This window comes from Brachycentrus maculatus, unplaced genomic scaffold (assembly GCF_059751285.1).
Source record: "Brachycentrus maculatus isolate JH-2025_06_01 unplaced genomic scaffold, ASM5975128v1 h1tg000105l, whole genome shotgun sequence".
Classification (NCBI taxonomy): Eukaryota; Metazoa; Arthropoda; class Insecta; order Trichoptera; family Brachycentridae; genus Brachycentrus; species Brachycentrus maculatus.
In genome coordinates, this window is record NW_028280859.1 from 3,355,458 (window position 1) to 3,379,080 (window position 23,623).

The window sequence follows — 23,623 nt, forward strand, 5'->3', positions numbered from 1 at the left end:
TCAAGTCTTAAGGTGGAGACTGACCGGAGCATTTCGTCGTAACATAACGTCGTAACATTGCTCGCGGCGAGCATCACCGAGTATCCGAAATTATGGATGGAGCGCTCGGTTCGGTGTACTGACTGCCTGAATGCTCGCATCATAACATGTTACGTTACAACGAAATGCTCCGGTCAGTCTTCACCCTTAAATTGTAAGCTTGAAGCATTTTTGTGATGACTTGGTGCTATAAGTGTAACATAAAGTTTTTATAATTTGTGTATTTATTGTTAATATAACAATACATGTTATTTAATGTAAATTTATTAAAATAAAAGTACCATAAATAAATAAAGTAAAACAAGTTTATGAGGCTGATATGGAAATAAGAGAAAATGAAGACCGAGGAAAACTTTGCATGATCAAGTATTTCAAATACTTGTAGTAGTCGGGTCGAGGTCAGAATAATTGGTGGGTATGTATGAGAAGATGAATGAATGTGGAAGAGGCGAATAATGTTTGCAAAGGCAGAGTGGTGTGGCATACTATTCTTTCTACTACCCTGTGGGAGCGGCAGAAGAAGATGGTTATTTTTTTAAATACGGTGGTATTATCAGTGGTTAGCAGAGAAAATAGAATGCCATCTACTCTGTCTTTGCAAACATTCTTCGCCTCTTCCACATTCATACATCTCCTCATACATACCTGCCGATTTTTCCGACTTTGACCCGACAAGGTGTTGTTCAATTGACTTTTGAAAAATACTACCTTGTTAAATTAATGGACGACTTTGAATTTTGTTGATATATCGCTCACTGCTTTCAAGAATGTCACAAATCGAATATTGTCAATTTTCAGTTATGCATGTTTTCGGAATGCCTAGAAAATGTACTATATCCCAGCAAAAGCGGCATATTTTAAACTTAATATTTACCCCCTACAGGGCAAAAAATGTTGTTTTTGCATTTTAAAGAAAAGGTATTGTTTAATTTTTTTTTAAATATACTTAATATTTTTCAAATGGAGAAAAAACCTTCAGGTTTTACCTAAAAAGATTTGTTGCACAGTAAAAAGTTTAATAAGTGGCTTGATATTTATTTTTAATACATTGTGTTACATTGTTAAACTTTAAAAAAGTTTTGTTTAAGCCCAGTTCTCAATATATGAAGTATTTTTACAATTACTTTTGTAGTTTAGTTTACTTTTAGTGGATGGGAGAGATAGAAGTGGTATCCGTTCAGGACTTTGTGAAGTAAATTACTTTCTCATTTTGCCAAAAGTGAAAATTCTTTCAAATTAATTTTTACCTTTTACAAGATACCTGAAATATTAACTCAGTTCTTGAGCATGTGTTGGTCAGATCGATACTAATGGCGTTAGGAATACCATTGTAAAAATATGGTACAAAATCTTGAGCAGCGCTGAAATTCCTTATTGCTGTATTTTAAATAGATATAACAAAATTATCAGTATGTTGAATAATTTATTGGAAAAAATAAAAAGGTTTGTGTATATGTATAAAAACATTAGAAATCAATTTATATTTTCTTTATGGCATTTATATGCCATGTCGTTCTTTTATGATATTAGCTGCTCGTTCTGCGATTATGACTATCACAGAGTTGGGCGGAGAGCTCACAGGGGTAGGTAGAATACTGGCATCCACTATGCTTAGTCTTTTGACACCACGAACCCTAAAAATAATACATTTTTTTTTAACAATTTACATATTTAATTCAAAGTGTTTCCATAATTATAATAAATAATAATATTAGTTTTTACTAGTATTGGAATAAAACTTGGCCATGATGAGATTCATAAAGTTCTTTTATCTACATGTTTATCCATTTTATGTGAATTTTTTAAAAACTACTATTATTCTTTTCTAACCCGTATCGCACCCAATGGTGCATAGGGCACTGCATTGTATTGACACAGTGTTATCTTGATCCTTACGTACATGAAAGCAAGGTGATCACTCCTGCGCTTCAGAGATCAGTCCAGAGTAATATTAAATAAATATTAAAAAACATTATCCAAAAACTACTATTACTAACCCGTATCCGCACTCAATGGTGCGTAGGGCACTGTATCATGTAAAGACAAGGTCATCAGTCTTACAATCCAGCCCAGAGTAATACCACATAAATAAAGGAGTTAAAAAAATCCGCCTCCGTGTATTGGTTGGCTCATTTGGCTATTGTACTGGAAATTTCCGGTTGGCATTAAGTACTATTATCACCCTCAGAAAACAAACCAGAGACTTCATGTGGCCAAATAAACTAACCACTACAGCATGAAAGCAGTTTTTGAACATTGAATAAGTAAATTAATTAACAAATTATACAAACATTAGAGATGGATCAACAACTGGCGTTTCCCCTCCCATACTGCACGTGCCAGCAGCGTGATGCCCCGTCAAACCTCCAAATCTTATTATGCAATCCAAAAATGCATCAGTTATATTATCTTCCAACCATAAATGCAAGCATTCGTCCAATCTCGGCCAGTGTATTGCAGCACCGAGATCTTTGAATGTTTTAGTTTGCAAAACATTCAATGATAGTCTTATTGCTGAAAAAAATACATCCATTCTGTTTAATATGTGATTTCTAAAGCATATAGTCATCGTAAATATGAATCCATGTAAGGGACATCATTTATATGTATAGTGTTTATACACACAAACACATAACCATATTTTAATTTTTTCCTTATATTACTAATTCATACTTCCCGTGACAACATTTGATAAAAACGTGAATTGTTATATATTCAAACCTTTTATTATGCATTTGATGTCATTGTGGTTAGATAAATAATTTGGATCTATAATTGGGTCTTGCATCGGGTCATTATTTTTTAACTTAATTGATCCTCTGCTTGACGGCTGAAGACATGTGTGTAAGAAAATAATTCCTTCCTTATCAGGATCCTCATAAAATGGGAAGAATGAACGAAATACCTGTAAAAAAATATTATTAACATATATATACACATTTGACTCCTTTTGTTTACAACAATGTGAAAAAAATCAATGACTAATCATACCTCTTGTTTGAAATTCACAACTTCCCGATAAACGACTTCATCCACGGACCCCATTGCAAACAAAATTATAGCAGAGTGGTCATCTCCCCTTCCAAAGGCTACAACTCCAGGAGATGTAAGATAACCTAATATTAACATATTTTTAAAATAAAATAATAATATACATAACTAACGATCTTTAAATATGTATGTATGTTAAAATTTGTATACACAAAGATTGTATTTAACAGTTAAGGATTAAAATGAATAAAATAATTTAGTATTGTTTTACCTTTTCCTTTTAATAAATATGAGAATAACGAATCCAGGGTTTTTATTTTGTTTATCGTTATTGTGATAGGCTTATTAATGCTAATATAAAGAGGCATATTAATATGGTCATGCAGGTTTTTTCCAACACCTTCGGATTGTACAATTTCCTCTATATTTAAATCTTTCAAGTAAGCTTTTGGTCCGATACCCGATAAAATGAGAAGTTGTGGGGTTTTTATAGATCCTGAGCATAAAATAATTTCCTTAGTAGCTTTAACCCTTTGGAACATTCTATTTCTATATATTTCAATCGACTCAGCATCTTTTTTAATAAAATTGACCTTAAAAACAATAATAATCCAGGTTAAAGTGTTACCTTTATTACAAGTTTTTATACCATGTATGTGATTGGGTACTGATTCCAAATTTAAAAGAAAAATGTTACCTTAGTGACTACAGAATTTGTCAAAACATGTAGGTTTTTCCTATTCAAATTATGTGAAAGATGGGATTTCCAAGTTGAATCTCTGTGTCCATTAAAAATAGTATATTTCGATGAATCCACCTCCATCTTCACTTTTTTAGGAAGCTCGGTGGAAGATTTAATAAATGCTGCATTTATATCGTGAAGCTTTTGGTCAATATTAGAGAATCGTATCATATGCTGATTCTGTAATTGAATAATCATTAAAATCTTTTATGTATATAAAAAACTAAATATGAAGTTAACCCTCTGACTGATAAGTTTTAATGAAGATTTTATTTGAAAAAAATGGCAAGTCTTTTTCTTCTGATAATGAAATAATCTAAGGCATATTAACTAACAATACGTTTCAGTTTTTGTGATTTTTTTATGTGTTTATTGAATGTCTAAATAAAGAGAATGTTGAATTACTTTTAAAACTGATCTTAGATACATAAAGGTTTTCTATCTAATATTTTGTTTTCAATATCAAATATTTTATTAATACTGGTTTCATGGGCCAAAACAAATTATTTGATCATATTTTTGAATAGCAAATTTAATCTTTAATAGTCCTTTATGTGGTAATGAAAAACATGGATTTTTAAAAAAATATTATATTTTTGATATTTCGTAATAAATATATAAATATTTCTTAAGTATATCTCCTACCATCTGTTAGTGAAATTTCGAAGGGTAAATATTAGATTTTTTTGTAGGCAAGGTTGTGTATAGCCGAGGACGTCAACATGGCGTATGCGGTTGATAATGCATGTCTAAAATAGGACACCAACGTGGCGTTAATGTTAATTTTTGAAAAAACATGTGATTTTATCAAAAATTAACATTAGGTACTACTATTTATTTTTATGGGACATATATGCTCAGAGACTACTGGTCTGCTAACGCTCTGGTAGAAATGCTTATTTTTGGCCGTACTATGTCCCGTAATAGATTTTGCCAAATATTGCAAATATGTACTCCATATCTCAAACTATAAATTACATCCCGTAGATTCCAAAAGGCTAAATAAAATACAACCGCTCATAGACCATTTTATTCCTCTTTTAGGCTGCTTACAAATCAAAACTCTTTGCTAACTTCCCCACAGAGGCAGGCAGAGAGAATATAATGGCATACCACCCTGTCTTTGCAAACATTATTCAAAGCTGTTTGCTTTCCCCATATCGCTCACTCCTTTCAAGAACGTCATAAATAAAAAATCGTCAATTATCAGTTGTGCATGTTTTCGGAATGCCCAGAAAATGTACTATATCCCAGCAAAAGCGGCATATTTTTAACTTAATATTTACCCGCTACAGGGCAGAAAGTGTTGTTTTTGCATTTTAAAGAAAAGGTATCGTTTAATTATTTATTTAAATATACTAAATATTTTTCAAATGGAGAAAAAACCTTCTGGTTTTACCTAAAAAGATCTGTTGCACAGTAAAAAGTTCAACAAGTGGCTTGATAATTTTTTTTAATACATTGTATTTTATTTTTAAACTTTAAAAACGTTCTCCTGAAAAATCAAGTTTTTTGATTTATGACGTTCTTGAAAGGAGTGAGCGATATGATAATTAAGGCTATCATTGTTACCTTGATAATTATTACAGCAGTGTAAAATTAACAGATTCGTTGTTGCAAAAAAGCATCAGATTTTGTGGTTCGATACGACAAAATCGTGGATTACCAGCCGAATTCAAAGCCACATTGAATGCCCTAAAAAAGTGTGAAAATGCTTTTTGTCGCAACGGCCAGATCTTGCTTAATTCCTGGTGCGATAAAAGGGTAGTTCAAATGATATCATTGATACATTTTGCTAAGATGGTACACATGGGTAAGACGGATTATCTTGGTTGTAATATCATTAAGCCTGAAAGTGTGTTTGAATATAATAAATATGAGCGGTGTGGACCTCTCGGACTAATTCTTATCTTATACCATCCAAAGGAAGGCCATTTAGTGGTCCAAAAAGTAGGTACTCTTTCACCTTGTTATGTGTGCTCTGTTTTGTTTTCTCTCTCTTATTTTATTTTATTTAAGAAAAACAATATTGGTAGTAAGAAATTTTTTAGTTTATTTGCTAGATTATGTAATAATTTATGTAATAATTTTTTGCCTTCTGGAGACCACATTTTGCAGTCACCAGGTCCACTCCGAGTGCGGAACTTACAGGATCCACTAAGCAGGTTGTCAGGGGATATCTCCAAGCATATTCCGATAGCCATACCTCCCTCAGAAAAAAGGGAAACCCTGTCAAAACTGCAAGGTGTGTTCAAAGCACAAAAAATGGAGTGAGACCCGGTATATTTGCGAACATTACAATGTGGCTTTCCATAAAGGCAAATGTTGGAAAAATTACATACAATGATGATTTATTAAAGTGTTTCAAATATATACCGGAAGTTTTAATTTTTTAAACCCACTATTTTCATAATTTAACCCTTCACCCTTCACAAAACATCAAATTTCACAAAAATGGGCCGGGCGCAGGGTAAGTTTTATGTGTATTCGGTCAGTGCCCATTAGCAATGTTACTTTTCTGAAGTAGTTTAAATTAATAGGAAAAAATACCACATCACAAAATTTTTCTGAGAATCAGTTTCATTCATACCTTGGAGTCAACATATGAAGCATCCTCAGAAGAAATAAAAGTTTTGTTGATCAGAGATTCAATATTTTTATATTTCCAACCTTTTGCACCCATTTTATCCCACAAGTCAAAATCTTCTGGCAATCCCATTCCATGTAACATATAATTGATCTGCCCCGATCCTCCGAGACCTTTTCCACGAGGTAAAAATTGGATCTTAAATACACAAAACATGTTAAAAAGTGCAGTAGACAAACAAATGATCAGTGAACACAACTTTACGCGTGTTCTGTTGATATTATATTTACATAGTAACAGCAAAATATTTCAATTATTTTATTTTAATGAATATTTGTGTTCTTTTGATATATGCTAGTGATGATTATACTCAAGGCATACATTCATATAGAACATAGTGCTACATCCTACCCGTAAGCCCTAGGATGCTCAAACTTCCATTTTCCTTAGTATAAAAAGAATGATAGATTTTTTGATATCAAGTTGAGACACCTATGTATAGTATCACATACTGTTTTAAGTAGCTACCCATAAATATTTAAGTTCAATTCAATTTTCAGGTAAACTTAATAGGCACATGTTTGATAAAAGGAATTCAAATTGAAGAAATTATATTGTTATAAAAAAATAATCTAAGAAGTCATTAAGATCTTTCTTGTATTAGATTATGAATTCAAATTTATATATGCCATAAACAGTATGTCCGCCTCCGTAGTGTAATGGTCAGCACGGTCGGCTACCATTCTGGAGGTCCCGGGTTCGATTCCCAGGGGGGGTCAAATAAATCAAGTGATTTTTCCACTCTAATATTTATTCAATATTACCCTGGACTGGTACCTGAAGCGGAGCGCTGATTACCTTTCCTTCGTGTGTTAATGATCAAGATAACACTGTGTTTATATAATGCAGTGCCCTATGCACCATTGGGGTGCGGATAAGGGTTTGAATTGAAAAAAATAAACAGTATGAAAACCCGTATTTTTAAAATGCAAATATTGCTAGTAATTCTCACTTATTATTTATAATTCCTCACAAAAATCAAGGGAATGTGGGATGTACAGAGTATTGTATTAGGTACCTTATCATATAGTCCAAAAGAGGAATATTTCTGCGGGACTGTAGTGAATGACCAGTCATTGGACCCTTTCTGTATTATCGTTGGTAATATTGGCACTTTGGATGCATAACCAAACTGATCACCAGCTTCTACCAGAAGGACGGTAACGGCTGGATCTTCTGAAAGACGAGATGCCAACACACAACCCGCCGTCCCAGCTCCGACTACAAATATTTCATTTATACATATTTACCTTTTTTATTGGACCTTTTTCCAATGTTTAAAAAATTCTGATACATAATATGTAAGTCATAAAATATTATTTCCAGAATTTTTTTGAACTAATGATATAATATCAAGTCCATTCGAAAGAACACAAAAATTTGAGACTTCAAAAATCATTCTGCCAAAGAAACCTTTGTTAAATTTATGTAGTCGACTCACCAAAATGATGAAATATGGCTCAACATTGAGTCAGTTGGAAGTTCAGGAAATTTATGTAACGTATCCAGGTTTCAAATCTGGAGAATCATATTTACAGTATGCTGATAAAGAAAATAACCCTTTTATATACATATGTAGATAATTTTACAGATTTGATTTTATTACTGCTGTCTGCAAATGTAAATACAAGATCTTATATCCTTGTATTAAATAAAGGACTCTTCCTACTTTTGTATAAATACTTTTTATAACCCGTAGAAGACAATGCAATTTATTTCTCTTCAAACGAACTTTTCTTTCAAGAATAAATCAAACAAATTTTAACATTCATTTTTGAACTTTTTTAATTTCAGGATTAATGAAAATTTGCATACATATCAATATAAGTAACATGAATACTAGTAAAGTAAATAAAATTTTTGTTTAAAAAGTGATTATAATTTAACTCCTGATAGAAAAAAGGAGCATCATATTCATTCCTATAAGTTTGAAATCTGTTACTAAACAAAATAAATATTTGAGAGATAGTATACAAACCAATGATAAAGTCATATTCCAGCTCAACATATGAAACTAAACTCATGGGCGAATACTGAAAGTATTGCCAAATAAACGAAAGAAAAACAACCGCAACACAGAAAATGTAATATTTTCTTTCAAAGTAAAACATTTCACTGCTCCACTAAGACAGATTATAACTCCGACAAAGTACCTTTAGAGACTGACTGTGGCATAAAGTTTCAGCCCCTAAGTGGATTAAATACTTGATAAATATAAAGTTTATTGCATCAGACAAAAATCAATAATCATGTGACTTTCATTCACAAAACAAGAGATTGTCAAATATGTGTTTATTTATTGTGGAATCAGTTTTTGAGTTAACCCATTGCAACACAAAGCCAACCAAGGGCAATTTGTCACTGAATCACAAAGCAGGCGATTAGCCGGTTTGCCTTTGAAATGAATTTTTTACGTTAAAACTGAATGACAATAATTTTATTCATAAAAATGACATCAATAAGTATGTTTCGGTTACTGATTTCATAATAAAATATAATTATCACCATTTATTTCACATTTTTTGTTATAAAATATTACGATATTATAACACCTGTCCATCCACCTCCAAAACAACCAAACGCACTCGTAAACAAACTCGTCGTGCTTGTAATATTTCATCACATAAAGATGAAATAATATAAATAAATTCCACCAAATCCAGTCGAACAAAACCCATCGAGATTATGCAAAATGTTTTTCTTGAAGAACTTTTTCTCTTCTTTAAGAGCGAATCTCAATGGAAATGTGAGAAATGCTTGGTGGCTCTCCACATGCCAGAATGCTTTAAAGCTTATCAAACTCTTCCAAAACTACCTGGGGATGAGTCAAAATGATCTAGCTTACGAACAACAAAAAAACGCTTTGATGTTTTACCATTTTTTATTTTGTGTGTAATTTACTCTTAACCTGTTAACCAGCAGGACGCATAAATACGTCAAACGTAAACAATGTTGGGTACGGGTAGGACATATGAATACATCCTTCAAATATATGTTGCCCCCTGGAACGGGTGGGACGTATATTTTTCCAACAACTAAGGTATTAGTCATCCATACATGTCTCAACATGAATTTAAGACACGGAGTGAATCAGTATTCGCGCCCGTTACAAGTTGCGTAATTGGACAGCGGACCGCCCAGTTAACAGGTTAATGTTATTGTTATAAAAAAAATGTGTCAAAATTAAATAGTGTGTTGTATGAACAAATAAGGTCATCTTTATTAGTGGTGCAATGGGTTAAGAGGAACAAAGGATCTAAATTTCTATCATCTGCGCTTCATCTTCTTGTATGGATGTTTCTTCTATTGGTGCTTCAATGAGGCTCTTACGTCCCTTTGAGTCGATGACTTCAATCATTTCGGGCTCAACTTCCATTTCTGCGTTTTCTTGTTCTTTTCTCTGTTTTAAACCGGCAGCAGGAGAACTAAAATAAAAATAAAAAGGTTTAGAGATTTTTTACTCTTGTGAAGTAGTCTTAATAAAATTGTTTTTTTTAAATTAATTCTAATTATAAAATGTTGAGAAGCCTGTATAAATCCCGATACACATATAATGAGCAATGTATACATTTTACATATTAGCCTATATTCAGTATAAAAGATTTTAGGCATTCATCAATGATATTAAATAATACCTAGAATGTAAAACCTAATAAGTGCAAGTAAATATAGGACACTGTTTATTTATTTACATTAGGCACCCTAGGGACGGTGAATAAAATTGTCAATATTTCTTCTTTTAACTTTTATCTGCACCCAATGGTGCATAGATCACTGTATCATACAAAGGCAGTGTTATCTTGATTGTTAAATACATGGAGGAAAAGTGATTAGGCTCTCCTTCAGGTACCAGTCCAGAGTAATATTAAATATTATTACAAAAATTACTTGTATACATATATTGAAGAGGGTCAAAATAAATATTAGTGATTTTTTAGTCTAATATTTATTTGATATGACCCTGGACTGGTACCTGAAGCGGAAGGTTGTTTACGTGTATTTAACAATCAAGATAACACTGCTTCTATACGATGCAGTGCCCTGTGCACCATTGGGCGTGGATAACGGTCAGAACATTTATGAGTTAAGACAACCTCGTTTGATACTGAACTTATTGGAATATTTTACTGCATGTGATAAAATCAAACATGAGTATATGGGTACTTATTTATAAAGGACTGTGTCTTAATGTATGGGTATATTGGTACCACTGCATAGGTAAATAAACTAATCAGGCCTGTCTTTTAGTTTAACTTTCCATTTGAATTTTCATAAAAAACCATAAATTGAACTATGCATTGACTCTAATTTTTACGGGTCATGGAGCATTTAGAGAATACCTTTTCCATTTTAAACGTGATGAGATGTCATCACAAGATGTTTTTCATTTGGTTTGGGTATGTTAAATTTTTTGTAAAGATTTAAATTGGAAACAGAGTGTGCAAAAGAAAGCATGCAGTTGACAAAATTTTCAGGCAATGGACATAAAGATTTATCGGATTACGAATAAAAATATGACAAGACGAATAAGACAAATAATTGAGCTATGTGACAAATCTTGATTGATATAAGATATTGAATGCATTGTGTCTATTGTATTGTTGTATCTTTTATATTGTTTTTAGGGATCAACCTTATATATTTATTATTAACACACTATCTGCGGGGGGATTCTCGCTCATAATAGAGATAAACATCTCTGAAAAGAAGTGATAACATTTAACCATACTGTATACATCGATATGAGATCAAAAGTCATGCGTAAAAGTAACTTACACGCAATAACACGATGAGTCGAGTGAAAAGGTAAAATTACCCTTCCCGCCGAACACCACCAGTCGAGTGAAACGGTAAAATTACCCTTCCCGCAGATAGTGGGACTATACACATTCATCATCATTTTTAAGACATATAAACTAAATATGCTATAATTCCTTGCACATAATTTTGATTTTGGCGAGGAGAATTTTCTAAGGCACCTAATAAATATATATTTTTTTAAATAACTTACCGTATGAGGGAAATGTTTCTCTGTACTTCTTTAACATCACGTTCCAACTCAATCTGTGTGCCCTTACGCAACCTCTCCATGATATACAGGTTCTGTCTCTTCTGCCGAATGCTCTCCACCTTCTTCATGGCCTCCACAGTCTTGGTCCAGAGTTCTCTGTTGTACTTCACTGGGACGTGTCTCCTCTTCTCAAATTCAAACGCCGGGTCGATGGTCAGCTCTTTGCCGTTCATCTTTCTGTAGGCTTTGGTCCACCTTGTCTTACGTGGGTTCTTCTTCTTTTTGAAGGCTGCGTGACATTTTGAACGGCAAAATCTGAATATCTGAAATGGTAAACATAAAAATAAGTTCACGGCTGGGTTTAAGCAACTCATACTCACATAAGTAATGGAGGGGATATTTTTAAAACATGATATTTACATGCCTCGAATTTGTGGCGTCACAAATTCTACTATTGACATGATTCATAATAGTACATACAGTTTGGTAATTTTTAGCAAATTAAATAATTTAAAATAAATACAATGAATGGTGGTTAATATTATACGAAAATAATTTTCTTCTTTTATATTTTCGTATTCAGTATTGAGCATGGTACAAAGGGAGTGTTTCTCGACGAATGAACTGAAAGTAAACAATTCTATTGCGTACTTATGGTGAAATCTTTTTTGCATTATCGAATTTCACATTGAAATATTTTAAACCCGATATATAATTTCATTTTTATAATATACAAGCTTTGAAATGAAGGATATAGTGAAAATCCGACAAACTAATCGGAAAATGTCAGAAGCTGTCAGAAGCCTGTGATAGTGTAGTAGGTTTTGACATTGTAAAAGTACTTTAAAATGTAAGAAATCGTTAATTAGAAAAGATATTTAGTTAACTCACTTTACAGTCATTTCTGACGAATTGGATCCCATGCCCGGGATAAAGTCTGGAAGAACAAAAATAACAAGTTTCGATACGCATTTTTAACACGTGCCGTGTGAAATTTTGTCACGAAAGAAAGGAACAGATAAAGCACGACAAAGAAAACTTGTATCTGTCAGTCGTACACATAGGGACAAGAAACAATTCTCGTTTTATGAAAACAAAATTATGGTAAAATAGTCTTACGTGCACTTACACTAGATGCTATTTTACAAACCAATATTATTTATAATAGATAGTATCTAGTACATTACATTATGGAATTCTATTTTAAAATTCACTAATCTATGGATTTATTCTTCGATCAATTCGTGATCAATTCGGGGTCGTTCGTGATGTTATTTATTTCGTAGATTAAATAATACTTTTCACATTTACACGATGATGTCTCTTAAAAACATATTGTTTGCCGGAAAACATATAAATCATAGTTTATTTAGCTGTAACGCATATAAGTCTCTTAGTAAAAACGGTATTATTTTATCCGCCAATTCTACCCGGCTATTCGCATCTGATATTACAGGTTAGAAAATGCAATAAAATATTTTGTTTATTACACATAGTTATATTTATTATTGCTTTAATTTATACTTAAGTGTTCAGTGTTGCTTGTCACAGAAGTAAGATTAAGTTAATTTCTTAAAATAGGGAATCCACAAGCGAAAGAAACTTCAACCACTACGGGTCCAAATCTGCTAGGGCAATTGTTTCCGCAGACGACAATAGCTAATCCAAATTCTGAAGAGATTCAAAGGAAGCAGGACGAATTGGAGAAGGAATCCAAGGAGAAATCACAAGAAAATAAAAAGTCATGGCAGAGAATGAAGATGGGGTATATCCTTTGATATCCATACTCTTGAAGAACTACGAAATTGCAGCGGAAGATTATGCGATTTGTTTGTTTTAGATTCACATTAATTGGTGTATCCCTTTCGGCTACATGTGCATATCTTATTTACGAAATGGGTTCCCCAAGGATTGATGAAAATGGCAAGATTATCGAGGACGAATTTTCTACGTTACCAGCTATTCAGCAGTACCTGAAACGAATGTGGAAGGAAATGACATTCTATCAAAAGGTGACATGTTTAATGCTAGAATTGCCGACATGTACTGCATGTCTGGAGTCCTGGTTCCAACTCTAATGTATGGAAGTGAAACATGGAGTTGGGAAAAGTAGACTGAATGCAGTCGAAATGCGACCTCTCAGAAGAATGTGCGACAAAACGATGTATGATAGATGTGCGAATAGTGAAATAAGGAAGGAATGCAAAGCTGAGATAAGCATTATCGATAAAATTAAGAAAGGTGTGTTGAGATGGTTTGGACATGTAGAACGAATGAGTGAGGAAAGAACGGTAAAACAAATTTATGAGGCGAATGTTAGTGGGGAAAAAGAGCAAAGGAAGACCGAGAAAAACATGGCACGATCAGGTATGCCAAATACTTGAAAGTGGTCAGGTTAGGTTGGTCTTAAAATATGTAAATCACACTTTGATTATTCAGGCTACCAATCTGTGAAGTTCCAAGGATTTAGTGTACATGATCAGGCTTCTTCTCAAGCCACATTCACATTGTAAATCTGTTTCATCATTCATTCGGTCCACATGGCCAAACCATCATCACACTCCCTTCTTTTTCAATTGAATTAAACACAATTTCGTTATAATAACGACATCAAAAGACGCTGTTTTGAGTCAATTTTAAATAATGTGCTTATGGTCAAAATCTTCATAAATTTTTTTTTACAAAATAAATTTTCACTACGGATACATTACTTATTTATTTAGTCACGGCCACAGCTTATTTAAAAAAAAAAACAGTAATATACATACATAGTAAGTTATAAATAAAATAAGTGACAAGGTCTTTTCTTGTGATTATTTTTTTCCTGGTTGTCAAAACATATTGAAATAATTAACATATAGTCATACAGGTGAAAGTGACCAAGTGCATTTTTTTACAAAAGCGTGATCATTGACTATTTGATATCTTACTAGCTTAATATTGCCCTGAAAAAAATCCCAAAGGATTTGAAACTTGGAAGTATAATATATTGACTTGTTAAAAATGACTAACTGCATTGGTGTTTATTTTCTTGCCAATCAAAAGTGACTTGAATGGCCCTTCTGAACATTTTACGTTTTGTTAGTTGGTCACTTTCTCCTGTACGACTACGATATGTTAAAATTCGATACATTGCTTGAGTCACACCGAAGATTGTTTCAGAGACCAAGCTAGCAATCAAAGAAAAAAGGAAAAAGTAATTAGTGGAATTCCAACTATGCCCGCATACATTTATACACAGTGGAATGCTAAGATTGACTACAACTTTGCATATTTTATGGTATATGATTACAGATGATAAAAGAGCCTTCCCGTGAAAAACTTCTGCCAGACCCGGTTCCCTATCCTTACCAACAGCCATATACTCTAGTGTTGGAATTCACTGATGTCCTTGTACACCCTGATTGGTCTTACCAGACTGGATGGAGGTATTAGCAATAATATTTATTACCTTTTATACACAAAGGGTTATGACCATTTAGAACTTTATCATATGCACTTCTGGAATTAAATATGCATTTATATTATTTGAGTCATCAGCATTATCATTCTCAAAGGAGGTACGCGTGATCACATAAACATCATTCTCAAAGTAGGTGCGTGTGATCACATGAACATCAGCAACATCATTCTCAAAGTAGGTGAGCGTGATCACATGAACATCAACAACATCATTCTCAAAGTAGGTGAGCGTGATCACATAAACATCACCAACATCATTCCCAAAGAAATGCATTTCCGAACTTAAGTGAGAATTTGGATGTGCAATTGGAATGTGCCGGTAGAAGTGCAAACAAGCAAAGTAAAATATTGACATTGAAGTCAGTGCATTTGATTTTGTATTATTCGGCTCCATGACATGTATGTTTCAGCTTATCAATGTAAATTTGTGTTTTTATTATTCTTATTTTTTTATATTTATCTTTTCAAATATTCCCTAAACTTCTTATACGCTTTTTTGAAAACAACTACAAGTGCTTAAAGTAGTGATCGACAGTGATCTGTTGCAGTATTGTTCTCATAGCAAAATCGGACTGTGGTGTTGTGGTTAGTGTTACGGATTTTAAGACAGAGTTTCTGAGTTCATTCCTAATTTTAATAACAGGTTGCTTAGGTCTGCGAAAATAGTATGAAAGTATTTGTGTATGTAATAAGAACTCCGCCTCCGTAGTGTAATGGTCAGTACGCTCGGCTACCGTACTGGAGGTCCCGGGTTCGATTCCCAGGGGGGTTCAAATAAATATAAGTGATTTTTTCATTCAATATTACCTTGGACTGGTACCGGAAGCGGAGGACTGATCACCTTTCTTTCATGTGTTAACTATCAAGGTAACACTGCGTTTATATGACGCAGTGCCCTATGCACCAATGTGGTGCGGATAAGGGTTTGAATGAAATGAATGAAATAAGAACTGGAATATTTCGCTTTATTAAAATAAACCTGTCTATAGCGAAATTGATATACAAACATGGAGTGCAGCAGGTGTCATTCTGCGAGTGTTATGTTGTTAAATTGATTGAATTGTTTTAGGTTTAAAAAGCGACCGGGACTCGACGCATTTTTAGAAACAATGGCCTCGACCGCTTATGAAGTTGTCATCTTCACGACGGAAAATCCTCTGATGATTTGGCCTATCATCGAACAATTAGATCCCAATTCAAACAGGATAACGTACAAATTATTCCGAGATTCGACACATTTCGTCGACGGGGTACACGTAAAGAATCTAGACAACTTGAATAGAGATCTCTCTAAGGTAATCAAATCCTTCACACTTTTTTATTTGCTATTATATAACAAGGAAAAAGATTTTATTTTCAAACTATAATTTGTCAATATTTGGCAGCTGTCCAATATTAGTTTGTTGCCAATGCAGTATCTTCTTTATAAAATGCTAGTAGTACATAACTAAGTAAGTAGTCAGTAAAAAACGTTTGTCTGCCTCCATGGTGTAATGGTCAGCATGTTTAGCTACCGTCCTGGAGGTCCCGGTTCGATTCCCAGGAAGGGGTGAAAATAAATATTAGTGATTTTACTCTCTAATTTTTATTTTATATTACCCTGGACTGGTCCCTGAAGTGCAGGAGTTATCATCTTGCCTTCATGTAAGTAACGATCAAGATAACACTGCGTCAATACGATGCAGTGCCCTATGCACGGTTGTGCAGATAAGGGTTAGAAAAAGAAGAAGAAAAAAGTTTTAATTTATGTATTAATTTTAAATCGAACACAGATTTTTTGAGTCTACTAAGTTGTATTTTAGTAACAAAAACACATAAAAAAATTATGTTGTGACAATTCGTTTGATAATGCCCTAACAAGGCAAAACAATTGTCACAATATAATTTTTTGTGTTTTTGTTAATAAAATACAACTTAGTAGACTCAAAAAATCTGTGTTTGATTTAAAATTAATACATAAATTAAAATGGAGTTCTACAAATTAAACGCCAAATCAATAAATAAATAAAAAAGTTTTACTTTGTCACATCAGCTAATATCGGTAAACAAGTACGGATTTTATTAAATTTCTTATAAACAACATGTCATCATTAAAAAAATGTTTGTAAAAAGAGGGTTTGGCTTCTCTGCTAAAGGCCCCGGGTTCCATTCCCGAGGAGGTTAAAATAAAAATTAGAGATTTTTTACTCTAATATTTATTTAATATCACCCTGGTACCTAGAGTGCAGGACTGATCTCCTTGCCTTCATGTAACGATTGATCAAGATAACACTGCATTAATTTGATTCAGTGTAGTATCCACCATTGGGTATGAATAAGTGTCAGAAGAAGAAAAGAAAAATCTTCCAATTCAGTATACATTCAGATCATCTAAATATAATAATATCGTTTGAAGCAATTTTTAGTATTGACTATAAAAAGTTTTTATTTATTTTTAATTTTATGATCCTTATTTGCTGTCCGCTTGTTCAAGTTAAAAACCTAGATAATTTTCCTCAGACTGTTCTTAAGTTACCAAACATATTTTACAACACTCCAAAATAAAAAGGCAATATCTGGGAGGCACTGGGTTTAAGCAAATGGCATCACAATCCGTGTTTCAATACTTGGTTACTTTTACAATATTTTGAGTGTGTCCAAATACTTGTTCACAAAATCTGGATTATCTCCAATCACAGGAGTTATTTTCATATTATTTTTTGACATCTCATCAAAGATGAAGAAGAATATGGAAGTCTGGGCATTTACGGGGCATACATACTAATATAAGAGTTTCTGCTTAATAAAAAAAAAAAGCTTCTTTACATCTCACCAATAGATGTCTCTAGTGAAGTTCTAGTGATTCATGAACAAGGTTTCTAAATTGGTTCATATATATAGAACTTCCAAGAATTTGAGTAGTGTGGTTGTCAATAATGGGTAGAATTGGTGAATGTTACACGTGTGTAAAGTGATCACTTAAACCAGCCTATGACGGTCGTAAGCCCCGTAAATGCCCAGACTTCCATATTCTTCTTCATCTTTGATGAGATGTCAAAAAATAATTGGTTACTTTTATTTGATGAGATTCAATTATAAATTCCTTTGTTTTCCTCCTTTTCAGGTAATAGTCGTAGACTGGAATGCACAATCTACCAAATTTCATCCACAAAACACATTGCGGTTACCAAAATGGAGAGGAAATGATGACGACACAACGCTTTTAGATCTCACTGCCCTATTAAAAAGTATGTTCATTAATAAAGAAATCGATTTATGAATTAATACCTGAAGTATAGGACGTGAAAGAAGCTTCTATAAAGTGGAAACAATGTTTTTTTTTCACTTTATTTCACTGTTACTGGGTGTGTCCGCCTCTGTAGTGTAATGGTCAGCACGCTCAGCCACAGTCCCTGGTTCGATTCCCAGGGGGGGGGTTCAAATAAATATAAGTTATTTTTTCACTCTAATATTTATTCAATATTACCCTGGACTGGTACCTGAAGCGGAGGGCTGATCACCTTTCCTTCATGTGTTAATTAATGATCAAGATAACAGTGCATTTATATGATGCAGTGCACCATTGAGGTGAGGATAAGGGTTTGAATGAATGAAATGAGTCTTGAGGAAGAAGCTGTTTGCTTCTAAACTGTTCAACGTTATAATTAAATTATAATATATCTTATTATAATTTTATCATAATTATAACAAAAGGGAAAAATCACAAAGTTAATGCTTCGAACATTAATTATACAAAATAACTACCGCTGAATATTCATCATGATATTTTATCTTTATTGCAATTTAAAATGTCGAATGTTCTTTAGCTATTGCCATGTCGAGCGTGGAAGACGTCCGGGAGGTTCTGGTGTACTACAGTCAATTTGAAGATCCGATAGCTGCATTCAGAGAAAACCAGAGACGACTCATGGAACAGATGGAAGAAAGGGAAAAGGAAGCGAAAGCAGCGCAGCAACCCATGACTAGCAAATGGTCAAAGACGTTCCTTAGAAAGTAATATGTTTACATAGTCTGTATATGTGTAGTATATCTAATAAATACGCATTTAATAGTATGCTTTCGGAAAATCATTACAAGTTTATTTTACACACAAAGTTGAGGAGTGCACATTTGAAAAAAAGGTTTAATCCTTAAATATAGTACACATGTATTTGTTAAATGTTTATGTATTTGTAAGATGTATATGTATGAGTAGACTTACATATGTTTCTGTATTCTCTTGTAAGATTACATTTTATTGCTGTGTGTAAACAGTCTTCAATGACCGTCGCATTTCAAAATTGTCCACTCTCACGACCGCTGAGAATTGATTTACTATGTATCCGATTTGTCCGAAATTAGAAAACATTTTGCTGTATAATCTTATCTGAAACATTTTATTTCCCAATTTTGGCATAAGTGCCAATTATGTATAGGGCACTGCACTTGATTGATTCAGTGTTGACTTGAAAAGTAATAACATTGAGATAAGATTATCAATATTACCAGCTCTTCTGTTATCGGCAAAGAAGAGACCCTTCGCTAGTGAAGAGATTGTTTACCAACCAGTCTGTTCAGTGACCGTTGTGTTTAAATTTGACTATGTTAATATTCATACAAAATCGTAATTTTACTAGTGTTTTTTTTTCTATGCAATATCCATTTTGATGAAATATCAGCGGAGTTAAATCTAATACACTTAATTCACTGAACAGCAATAATACTGTCTATAAATAAGTCTCCAATTATGTATTCTGTTTATTAACAAATTGAATTTGTTGACTATATACATGAACATGTGCAATGAACAATTATTACAAAGTTTAAAGGTGGAGACTGACTGGAGCATTTCGTCGTAACGTAACACGTTACGATGCGAGCATTCAGGCAGTCAGTACGCTGAGCCGAGCGCTCCATCCATAGTTTCGGATGCTCGGTGATGCTCGCCGTGGGCGATGTTGACTTTAACACAAATATATTTTTATTTAAAATTGGGTCATATTTATAGATGGTAAATGCATTTTTAAGTCAAACATTGACCTATGTAAATAATAAATCAATTATATAAATAATATAATATGTGTTTTTATTTTAACCATTCCCTTACGGTTCTAGAAAAACTTCCGCGTACAATGGTGTTTTGTACACCGTATGAAAATGTGATTTAAAAACGGTAAAAATGTGAATATTCCTAAATAATGCTTCGATTGACCATAGTTTAAGTTGAAATGTAACAATTTTGCGATGTTAACTCTGGTAAGTATCTAAAAATGAAAAAAAAACATCCCAAGTCTCCAGCAATAGCTAGCGTGGCGACACAACTGTAAAAGGAGAACCATCTGTGCACCACGAAATACGCGTATATACAAAGCATGAAAATGTGATTTAAAAACATGAATATTCCTAAATGTTACTTTTATTGACCATAGTTGAAGATAAAATGTAACCATTTTGTAATGTTAGCACTGTAAGTATCTAAGTAGCCGCCATAGCTGGCATAGCGGGACAATCACCCCAAAGGACAACTATACATTGCTAAAAAGGAGCTCGGCGGAAACAGTATCAAGCCGTGTTACGGAAACAGTATAAAGCGCGTGTACACAAAGCACGGCACGCACGCACACAGTGAGGAATGTTGTGTATTGGTGATTTTATCCCCGATTTTTTAACAAATTATTTAATTAATAACTTTATATTATAATACTTTTATGTAATATGTATATTACGTAGGAATACAAAAATTCTGAGCCCGTATAATTTATATTTTATATTGATATTCTCATTTTTAAAGTCGAGTTGTAGTAAATACATATCACAGGGAGGCAAAGGTTAATACCCTTTGTTTTGTTTCAACTTCTTTTGTAGAATAAGAAAACGGATGTGTATTTAAATTTTCTTTATTTAAATAACTTAATCTTCATCACTTAAAGCGAATTGGTCCATCCACGTGTTAATTTTGAATTTAGTATCAACTGGAGCAGGAACTAAATCATCAATTTGTTTAGAACTTTCATCAATTTCCCAAACACTGAGCAATTCATTTGCCCACATATCTGCGTAATCATTTAAACCGTGCAATGATCGCTTCCAACTCCTGTTATCTATTGTCAAACCTTTAAATGGTGCTCTTCCGACTGTTGATTTAGACGGCCTCTTCATGCAGCTTTGGAAATGACTCATATTAATCTGTTGAGACACTACAAAAGGGAATCGATTTGTAAGTAATTGTTCGGCCCAACGTTGGAGGTTTGTATTGATGTCATCGTCTAAAATATTTTCACGGCTGGAGTAAAGTTCTTGACAAAAAATATCTCCTAAAGAATTCAAAGAAAGTAGATCTATATTCCCTCGAAAGTTATTGTAAAATACCGACCCCGTTCTTGACATTTGTAATCTTTTTTTCAAATTGGCGGTGGGATCTAAACAGAATCCGGCCATTTGCACATTTTCGAGTGTTTTTTGTAGGTTAGGAGGATGCCACGGAAAATAAAACTCCGAGTTTTTATTTGACAAATCCGCCGATTTGTTTAAAGAATGGGTGATAATAGTTACATCTTCCGAAAACTGACCACTAACGCTTGTAATTTCTCTATCTTGAAACATCTGGCAATTAATGAAAAGTGGTGGAGTTTTCAATCCATGAGTCCATTTAGATAAAATAGTGTTTTCTTTTAAATATCTTATATCACAGAGGAGTAAGTTGTGTATCGTTCCTAAGTAAATGAAATTAGGGTTGTGACGGCATATTTTGGAAGCCATTATCTTATCACAGTCCATTTGAAGTAAGGGTGAGATTTTTACCAAATCCTGTGTATTTCGTTTATCAATTATTTTTACACATTCTGTATTTGTATGAAATATAGAATTAGAATCGAGTAGCTGGACTGAAGACCAGTTATTAATTATTTTCTCTTGAGAATCATTATTTATAATATTTGTTGTCTCCTCTAATTCTATATCATACATCTGTATCGCCCCATTCACATCGGAATAAATCACATTGCCACAATCATCAAATGCAATACTAGTAAATGGAAATTTTGCATAAATGGTCTTAATATGCTGGAGATTTCCATTCTGGCAGTGGTTTTTATATTCGATCAAGTGTATTTTATTTTTTTGGCGAAGTCCTATAATGTTTGATTCCAAACATTGTTGAAATATAGTTTCGAGAATGATCTTTTTATCTTTGCAATGAAATTTTGCAGTATTTTCACTTTCAATTATTTTATTATGAGATGGGTTAAATTTTTGTACACCTGAAATAAATAAAAAAATTAATTTAAAATCGTGTGAAAACAATGATGGGTTTTTAAGAAAACGCTGGACTCAGTAAGTCTACTACTTTTTAAACAAACTTATATCTCAAAAATTTTTATCGTTCAACATTTGCAGGCATAAAAAAAGTTCAAAAGGGACACAGCCAATCGGTCTAAAATCTGGATTTATCACCCTGTTAACTGATCATTTTTATTTTACTCTTATGCATTTCAAATAAATATATTATACTTACTCAGTTCATTCCGTGATGATTTAAGTAAATGTGTTTGCTCTTCAATATTTATAATGTTTAAATTTCCTTTTCCACTCAAGTACCAGTTATAATTACTGTCAAAGAAAGGGTCAGGATCATCTCTAAGGAGTCTGGTAAACTTTAACAAGTAGAGTGGAATACTTGCTGTTCCAGTGTAGTGCAAGTTAATTTGTGATATTTTTTTATCATCTAAAAAATTAAATCAATGTAATGATAGATAGTAAACAAATCCTTCATAGAGGAAATGATTACAACAATATGAAGCAATTATGTCTCAGAAAAAAGTAACTTCATACTTCGGAATCGTGGTCTTTTACTACCAGGTAACTATTGTATTTATGTATTAATTTTTAAATCAAACAAAGATTTTTTAAGTCTACTAAGTTGTATTTTATTAGTAAAAACACAATTGTTTATCCAAGTTATGGCATTTTCAAACGAATGTGAAGATCAGATGGACAGTCCTTATGTAGCTATACAATTCTAAGTGATAGTTTTAACATGTGCAGCAATAATTTATGGGAGACAACATTTTATGTGTTTTTATTAATAAAATACAACTAAGTAGACTTAAAAAATATGTGTTTGATTTAAAAAGTAATACATAAATTAAAATGGAGTTCTACAAATTAAACGCCAAATCAATAAATAAACTACTATATTATATTATATATTATATGCAAGCGTTAAAAACTTACTTGCTAAATTCTTGTGAGCATTTTTCAAAACATTTAGTTTCCTTTTCCAGCTTTCTTTGGATTGGGTATATTGGCAGTACAGGTCATCTATTTTTTCGGCACTAGGTGAATTAATCGGAGAAGGAAGCGTACCTTTATATGGAAATGGTTTGTACGCCGTTTCGGTAAAATCATCACTTACAAAACTTGAATGTAAGTTTTGGGACAAAAATAAATGATGCGGGAGGTAAAAAGTTGGTGCATTTTCAGAAACCTTTTTGATGAACCCTAAGGCATTGGGATTTGTCATGATTTTCTTTGTTTATTTTCTGTTATTATTATTATACGCTAGCTAATAAAAAAAACATGACATTGATCGCGGACTACCAGCACAGACTAACTAATTTATATAACTACCAGTTCACGAGTTTACATTGACAATTGTTGACATTTGACAGCAATTTTGGATATAGCAGTATACCAACATGTCAACAAAAATTGAAGCACGTGGTTCCTGTGGCCTGTTCCGACATTATTTATA

General features: G+C 32.8%; 4 protein-coding genes across 4 annotated transcripts; 1 reads left to right on the top strand and 3 right to left on the bottom strand.

The window, feature by feature from the left end:
- Positions 1-1,395: 1,395 nt before the first annotated feature.
- LOC148310166 (neither inactivation nor afterpotential protein G-like) lies at positions 1,396-3,259 on the bottom strand. Its single transcript, XM_088258999.1, has 4 exons — positions 3,031-3,259; positions 2,761-2,944; positions 2,331-2,553; positions 1,396-1,673 (listed from the first exon to the last, which is right to left on the bottom strand). Exons 1-4 carry the CDS (start codon positions 3,166-3,168, stop codon positions 1,538-1,540), a joined length of 681 nt encoding a protein of 226 aa, XP_088115125.1. The 5' UTR covers positions 3,169-3,259; the 3' UTR covers positions 1,396-1,537.
- A 6,022-nt stretch (positions 3,260-9,281) lies between these two features.
- On the bottom strand, positions 9,282-12,443 carry RpL24-like (ribosomal protein L24-like). Its single transcript, XM_088259000.1, has 3 exons — positions 12,322-12,443; positions 11,431-11,753; positions 9,282-9,844 (listed from the first exon to the last, which is right to left on the bottom strand). Exons 1-3 carry the CDS (start codon positions 12,400-12,402, stop codon positions 9,676-9,678), a joined length of 573 nt encoding a protein of 190 aa, XP_088115126.1. The 5' UTR covers positions 12,403-12,443; the 3' UTR covers positions 9,282-9,675.
- A 209-nt stretch (positions 12,444-12,652) lies between these two features.
- LOC148310168 (mitochondrial import inner membrane translocase subunit TIM50-C-like) lies at positions 12,653-19,943 on the top strand. Its single transcript, XM_088258997.1, has 7 exons — positions 12,653-12,886; positions 13,012-13,195; positions 13,271-13,442; positions 14,725-14,858; positions 15,962-16,187; positions 17,996-18,119; positions 18,699-19,943. The coding sequence occupies exons 1-7, from the start codon at positions 12,745-12,747 to the stop codon at positions 18,887-18,889; spliced, it is 1,173 nt and encodes a 390-aa protein (XP_088115123.1). The 5' UTR covers positions 12,653-12,744; the 3' UTR covers positions 18,890-19,943.
- Positions 19,944-20,705: 762 nt separating this feature from the next.
- TAF1C-like (TATA box-binding protein-associated factor RNA polymerase I subunit C-like) lies at positions 20,706-23,553 on the bottom strand. The gene is made up of 3 exons (XM_088258927.1): positions 23,104-23,553; positions 22,385-22,594; positions 20,706-22,130 (listed from the first exon to the last, which is right to left on the bottom strand). The coding sequence occupies exons 1-3, from the start codon at positions 23,390-23,392 to the stop codon at positions 20,782-20,784; spliced, it is 1,848 nt and encodes a 615-aa protein (XP_088115053.1). The 5' UTR covers positions 23,393-23,553; the 3' UTR covers positions 20,706-20,781.
- Positions 23,554-23,623: the final 70 nt, after the last annotated feature.